Genomic DNA, 7,426 nt, shown 5'->3' on the forward strand with positions numbered 1-7,426 from the left:
GTGGGTGTCTGATTGGCTCACAGAGCAGCATGGGGCGGAGTTAAAGAGAAAAAAAGATTTATTTCAGAAACAAAGCAGAGGAACCAATCAGAGCAGAGCCCTGTGGTCATGTGACAGTGTTCAGACCTCAGCGTCTCTCTGAGCCTCCATCGCTCTCTGCATCTTCTCCACCATCCAATCAGGGACGGAGAACGGCTTCAGCTCATCCATCTTCAGCTCAGGGCACTCCCTGTTACCATGGAAACATCCGTTACTGTGGAAACTAAACCCCTCCTCCAGCACAAACACTCAAGAGGAAATAAACTCTTCAAAATAAAACTTCAGAGCCAGTAATGTGTGGTACACACCAGCAGGGGGTGATATAGACATACAGATATAGATATATAGAGACGTAGATATGAATCTACAGATACAAATATATAAAGTTGCTGGTCATATAATTAAATAAGTTGATTTATTTCAGTAATTTCATTCAAAAAGTGAACAATGTATATTATATTCATTCATTTCACACAGACTGTTATATTTCAAATGTTTATTTCAATGTTGATGATTATAACTGACAACTAATGAAAATCCCAGTATATCAGAAAATTACTAAGACTGATACAAAAACAGATTTATAGAAATGTTGACCAACTGAAAAGTATGAAGATGAAAAGTATGATCATGTACTCAATACTTAGTTGGTTTTGTCTGAATTACTGCAGCAGTGGGCGTGGCATGGAGTGGATCAGTCTGTGGTACTGATCAGGTGTTATGAGAGCCCAGGTTGTTCTGATAGTGACCTTCAGCTCTTCTGCATTGTTGGGTCTGGTGTCTCACATCTTCCTCTTCACAATACCTCATAGATGTTCTATGGGGTGAAGGTCAGGCCAGTTTGATGACCAATCAAGAACAGGGATACCATGGTCCTTAAACCAGGTACTGGTAGCTTTAGCACTGTGTGCAGGTGTTAGGTCCTGATGGAAAATGAAATGTGCATCTCCATAAAGTTGGTCAGCAGCAGGAAGCATGAAGTGCTCTAAAACTTCCTGGTAGACGTCTACGTTGACCTTGGACCTAAGGAACCACAGTGGACCAACACCAGCACATGACATGGCACCTCAAACCATCACTGACTGTGGAAACTTTACACTCCACCTCAAGCAACGTGGATTCTGTTCCTCTCCTCTCTTCCTCCAGACTCTGGGACCTTGATCTCCAAAGAACATGCTAAATGTCCTTTGATCAGAGAACATCACTTTGGACCACTCAGCAGCAGTCCAGTCCTTTTTGTCTTTAGCCCAGACGAGACGCTTCTGACGCTGTCTCTAGTTCAGTGTCTTGACACCAGGAATGCTACAGCTGAAACATGTCTTACATACGTCTGTACGTGGTGGTTCTTGAAGCTCTGACTCCAGCTACAGTCACTCTTTGTGAATCTCCTCCACATGTTTGAATGGGTTTAGTTACACAATCCTCTCCAGGGGGCGTGGCTATCACTATTGTTTTTCCTTCCCTTCACCTCTATGAATGTGTTTGGACTCTGTGAACATCCAGCCTCTTTAGCCATGACCTTTGTGTCTGGTCCTCCTTGTTCAAGGTGTCAATGGACGTCTATAAATACACATATATATTCAAATTTTCCTTAAATTTCCTCCTAAATATTCAGACTTTTATATACATATATATTTAATTTCCTAAATGGCTTGCCATAGATTCTGATAATAATCCATAGATAAATATATAGAATGTTAGATATAGATCTATATATATATAGGTAGATATAATCCATATACAGTCTACTATATATAAAGGTAAATATAGATCTATAGATATACAGTATATATATAAAGTTACAGTAGCTTTTACCTACAGGACTCACCAACACTATATGAATGAATGACTAACGAAGGTCAGTTCATCACATATAAATCTTTTTTTGTTTGTTACCATGGTGATTTACCTGTAAGAAGTTAACCAGTGTACACAGAATAACAGGGTTAATAAATCCAGCTTCATGGAACAATACCACAGTGATAGCATGGACACAGGCTAAGCTAAGCTAGCTGTGAGCAGTTATCGTCACACACACTCACCGATATTCATCACTGCTAGACAGGTCCTGGATGTCTTGTTCAATCAGCAGGTAGGCCTACACACACACACACACACACACACACACACACACACACACACACACACACACACACACACACACACACACACACACACACACACACACACACACACACACACACACACACACACACACACACACACACACACACACACACACACACATCATTAAACACTCCATCACCCAGTGGCCCCGCCCCCTTTCTCACCATCTTCCCTCCTGTTGCTCTCATGTGATGTCTCTCAGCCAACCACTGCTTGTCTTTAGCGTCTGCAGCGTACTGGAACAGGTCATGTGACACATGGTGAGTCATGTGATGAAGAGGCTGTTGCTAAGCAACAAATGTGTGTGTTTTTACCTTGAAAAGGTCAGCGTGTTTGATGTAGATTCTCCCTCTGGTCCCGCCCATCCCCAACGCTCTGCAGTGACATCATAGATGTCATCACAGTGACATCACTAGGGATGGGAATTAATAAGAATTTCGCAAATTCCAATGCCATTATTGATACTGCTTATTGATTGGATTCTCATTGAGTGACTGAATTAAATAAAACAAATAGATTTGTTTTATTATTTTATCTTAGTCTCTTTAATTTCCTACGGGAATATCAGCTCTCTTTTAATCCACCTGATATAGATTGTTTTCACTGGATAATAGTATACACAAAAGCGCTACATAAACCTTTTCAATTATTATTATTATTATTACAACATATGACACATTTTGGCTACAAACATTTGAGAATATTTACAGTTCTCCTTTTGAACAACTTGATTTAAAACTAATTCAGACATAAAACAAATAATTATTCTGTAAAAAAAACATATTAATCAAAAGTACAGCTGCACTTATTGTTATGTATTTAAATGGTAAAGCTTTAGTTTAGTCTTTGTTTACATTTCTATAAATGGACCTTCAGAGACGCCGTCCCTGTTACATGTGATGTCATCAGCTGTGTGTGTGTGTGAGAGAAAAATCAAACTAAAGACAATGATCAGTACCAGTCCGTCTCCAGTGTCTGACTACTTGTTATGACATAAACTGGTGATCAGAGGTGTGTTCCATAAAGGAGGTTTAACAAACTCTGAGTCTATCCATAAACTCTAGGTCAACATACCCTCCATGGTAAACTCTGTGTATCTGATTCATTACAGCTTCATCACTTTATCTCTTCAGTGACGTGACGAGTGGTGAATAATAATAATAATAAATGTGTCTGAGGAGACGTGTCAGCATCATAGGATGTCTGTATAGAGAGTCCTCCTGTTACACTGGATATAAACACAGTGACTGATGCTTCATATCTAATCATTTATATTGATTTTAATGTAATATCACCAGATTCATCTCTACGTCATAAAATATGTCATAAAAAAACACTGAAGCGGGACGTGAACCAGTGACCCATCACTTGCAAGAGCAGCGTCACAATTCAATGTGTTTCACTAAATGATCTACATCTACAATGTTATAAAGAAAACTACTGCTTAATAAAAAAATAAATAAATAAATAAATCAACACAACATTAGTAATGATGTGAACACGTCTGTGGTGTGTGATGTCACTAATGTGTTTCAGAGAAAAGTGTTAAGATTCATTAAAGTGTTCAGGTGGGCGGAGCCAGGTAGAAACCCAGGGTTTCTTTGATAAAACCTGTCAGTGACCAGGTTTAGTTCATGGACAATGTTACCATGGTAACATACTCAGAAGAACATACCTCACGTTTAGGAATGAGATACTCAGAGTTTGAACATCACCTGTTTTATGGAATAAACCTCTGGTGTGTGTTCTTGTTAAAGTTTGTTGTTTTCAGAAGAAAAGTTTGTGCAAGAATCAACTTTAGCGTGAGTGTACAGAACCAGGAAGTGACTAGCGTAGCAACAGAGATGCTACAAACACAGCATGAAGGACAGCACAGCTGTGGGTGGAAGAGGTGGATTCTCCACGGTGGACAGCAAACAACTGTATGGTGGGAGGAGCTTCACTTAGTGCTTGCATAAACACAATATACAGGACCTGGAGGAGTTTATCGTTACGTAAGAGGAACCGATAAGCGGAATTGAAATACAATCAAACGATTCCTAGGAATTGAATTAATGGGAACAGTTCTCAGAAAGAACAGGTTTTAGATTCCCATCCCTAGGCATCACAGTGACATCATAGTGAGTAAAGATAAACAGGTGTTTGTTTAGGAGATTTTCAAAATAAAAGACTGACTCACTTGTTGGCTCTGGAGCCAAGAACAAACGTACTGTTTTCACTGAGTCTGGAAGGATCCCACTAGAACACACACACACGCACACGCACACACACACACACACGTCAGTAGGCACGCGTTAGCGAGCACACACATTAGTATGCACGTGTTAGCACACATTAGTATGCACACGTCAGTAGGCACGTGTTAGTACGCACACACATTGGAACGCACGCGTTTGCACACGTTAGTAGGCACACGCTAGCACGCACACACACATTAGTACGCACGCGTTAGCACACATTAGTATGCACACGTTAGTATGCACACGTTAGCACGCACACGTTAGTATGCACACGTTAGCGAGCACACACATTAGTACGCACACGTTAGTATGCACACGTTAGCGAGCACACACATTAGCACACGCACGACAGCACACATATTTTAGCACACACGTTACACTTCATAACCCCTGTGTGTGCTCACCTTTGGTCCCTCTCTCCTGATTGGCTCAGACCTGGGTTTCACTCTGCGCGCACACACACACACACACACACATATATATATATGAATCAGCAGTGATGATGTCACAGTGATGATGTCACTCACTGAGAGAAGCCGATTGGTCGATCAGATGAGGCGATGCCACCTGGACGAGTTTTCCTCTGAAATTAGAGAGAGTTCAATGTTACACAATGTTACACACTAACACACACTAACACACACACCTTCTTCATCATGGGACTTCCTCTCTGACCATAGTCTTCATCAGTAGCTTTGATCCTCTGACACTGAGGCGTAAACAAAGGTCAGACTAGTGACACAGCTGAGCTCTGATTGGTCTCTTTACCTTGATGTTAATCTCTGGCCCCGCCCTCTTTCCATCTGCCTCTGGAAACATTTGTTTGGCCTGAAGGTGACATTAGAAAGTCAAAGGTCAGCGTGTGACCTCACAAAGTCATATGATAACAGGAAGTGACCTCACATGTTCCAGCACGCTCCTGCAGGTTTCTTTGATCAGCTGATCAGTGGGAACTTCCTGTCCCACGTTCTCCTTCACGTTCTCCGCTGCCTTCTCCAAGAACTGCAACCCACCAGTTTAACACCAGTTTACATAAATGTAACGCTATTTTACACTAGTTTAATACTTCTCTCAATCTACATTTCATGATGTAAACGTTTTTTTTACAATTGTCATAGTTTAATGTGATTATTGATCAATAATATTGCTTCTGCTTAATGTGAAGTGTTTTAGATGAACCTGGTGTAACAGACGAGTGGACTAGTCCATCAGTGTCATCTGTTAGTGGCATCACTAGTATAGTGTGTATAGTGTGTAGTTTGTGTGTGTTTTCTGACCTTGTGGTACTTCTTAAACACGGCCATGATGTCATCATTAAAACTGGGCTGTAGAACGGCTCGTAACAGATCCATGGACACCTGAGGGTCAGTGTAGCTACACACACACACACACACACACACACACAGTGAGCTGATAGGAGTGTGTAGTGCTGATAAATGTGTGTTACTGACCTGACACTCATGTGTGAGCGACGTCCTCGTCTCTGAATCTGTCTGTGTTTGATCATCATGTTCCACGGCTACACGCACACACACACACACACACACACACACACAGTATAAAAACAACACAATGGAAGCTACTGCAGCGCTGCGGTTATGTTGAGGTTTACACATGTTTTATTTGTACTGCTAGATTTCATTTAGCACACGGTGGCTTAGTGGTTAGCACATCCGCTTCACAGCAAGAAGGTCCTGGGTTCAAGCCCTGGGGTGGACACCTGGGTTCTTTCTGTGTGGAGTTTGCATGTTCTCCCCGTGCTGCGTGGTTTCCTCAGGGTACCCCGGCTTCCTCCCACAATCCAGAACACATGACTGTAAGGGTGATGGGAGTCTCTAAATGGCCCATATGAGTGAGTGGTTGTCTGTCTATGTCACCCTGTGATGGACTGGCGCCCTGTCCAGGGTGTACCCCCGCCCAGCGCCCAATGAGAGCCGGAAATTGGCACCAGCAGACCCCTGTGACCCTGATGAACGGGAATTAGATGGATTTCATTTAGCTTCTGCATCACGTCAGATGCACCGAGATGTAATTTGACACTCTCTCCACTAGAGGGAGACAAAGACCCTTACATTGGCCAATTAACCCTTTACATACCTGCACATTTCTATTTAATTAGAAATATTATTTAATAATTTGAGGAAATATGAAGGATTTTGTAAGAATTTAGAGTTTTTTCAACATGAAAAATGACTGCAATCATGTGATAAAAGCACCAGGGATATATTGTTGAGTTTCATTTACACAATGATTCAGTTTTCATGTCACTTTTTATTTCCTCCTGAGGACAAATTGGATGATCCTCAGGTTCGGATGAGTTGACACGTTTTCTATATAACATAAAATCTGTTTGATTCCTTTATTTAATCCGACCATAAAGCAGTAGATGGTGAGAACATGTAGAACCGAGTCTGTTCCTTTGTTATATTATTATTACTAATCATTATCAATAATAATTTATTTTAAATAACTGTCTGCAGCAGATAAACCACTCACTATGTCTCCATGATTAACTGATCCAGTTTTAGTCTGGAACAAACCCTCTGCCCGTGTTTGTTTATTGTTTGTTAGCATTAGCCTGTTAGCTCCGGCTCTCACCGGTCGCTCTTGATCTTCTTCCCGAGCTTCAGTCCTCCATTCTCGGCCTGCGACTCCGAGCTCTGCGTCCATTCTCAGATTAACCCGGTTCAGTTCGGGGTTTAGTTTAGTTTAGCTGGGCTAACAATGCTAACCAGGAAACTGCTTCTTCTTCTTTGGTGTTTAAAGCTGACAGTGTGTGTTCTCTAGCGCCATCGTGTGCTCACACTATATAAATATAAATCACTCAAACATGTTCATCCATAGACATTATACACGAAGACGCCGCATCGACTGCTCCCGCCCATAGACAATTGTTACATAAACGCCTCATTGACTAACGCTAGCGATCAGCGCGGCCGCCATCTTGGATAGGTCTCAAATGCATTTATTTCTACTGAGGAAGGTTTATCCCCAATTACAGTAATCATCATAACTCCCCG

The 7,426-nt window shown here is 41.5% G+C and overlaps 1 protein-coding gene across 2 annotated transcripts; it reads right to left on the bottom strand.

Annotated features, from left to right (window-relative positions):
- Positions 1 to 40: 40 nt before the first annotated feature.
- Positions 41 to 7,197, bottom strand: LOC114463898 (deoxynucleotidyltransferase terminal-interacting protein 1). Of its 2 annotated transcripts, none has more exons than XM_028447779.1 (13): positions 7,005 to 7,197; positions 5,858 to 5,925; positions 5,684 to 5,780; positions 5,310 to 5,408; positions 5,175 to 5,234; positions 5,053 to 5,115; positions 4,934 to 4,989; positions 4,811 to 4,853; positions 4,346 to 4,404; positions 2,481 to 2,541; positions 2,331 to 2,402; positions 2,082 to 2,137; positions 41 to 229 (listed from the first exon to the last, which is right to left on the bottom strand). In XM_028447779.1, the coding sequence occupies exons 1-13, from the start codon at positions 7,074 to 7,076 to the stop codon at positions 121 to 123; spliced, it is 915 nt and encodes a 304-aa protein (XP_028303580.1). In that variant the 5' UTR covers positions 7,077 to 7,197; the 3' UTR covers positions 41 to 120. The 2 variants fall into 2 exon arrangements, with proteins under 2 accessions (XP_028303580.1, XP_028303581.1); XM_028447780.1 differs by lacking the exon at positions 41 to 229 and adding an exon at positions 1,209 to 1,599.
- Positions 7,198 to 7,426: the final 229 nt, after the last annotated feature.

Source organism: Gouania willdenowi, chromosome 5 (assembly GCF_900634775.1).
Source record: "Gouania willdenowi chromosome 5, fGouWil2.1, whole genome shotgun sequence".
Classification (NCBI taxonomy): domain Eukaryota; kingdom Metazoa; phylum Chordata; class Actinopteri; order Blenniiformes; family Gobiesocidae; genus Gouania; species Gouania willdenowi.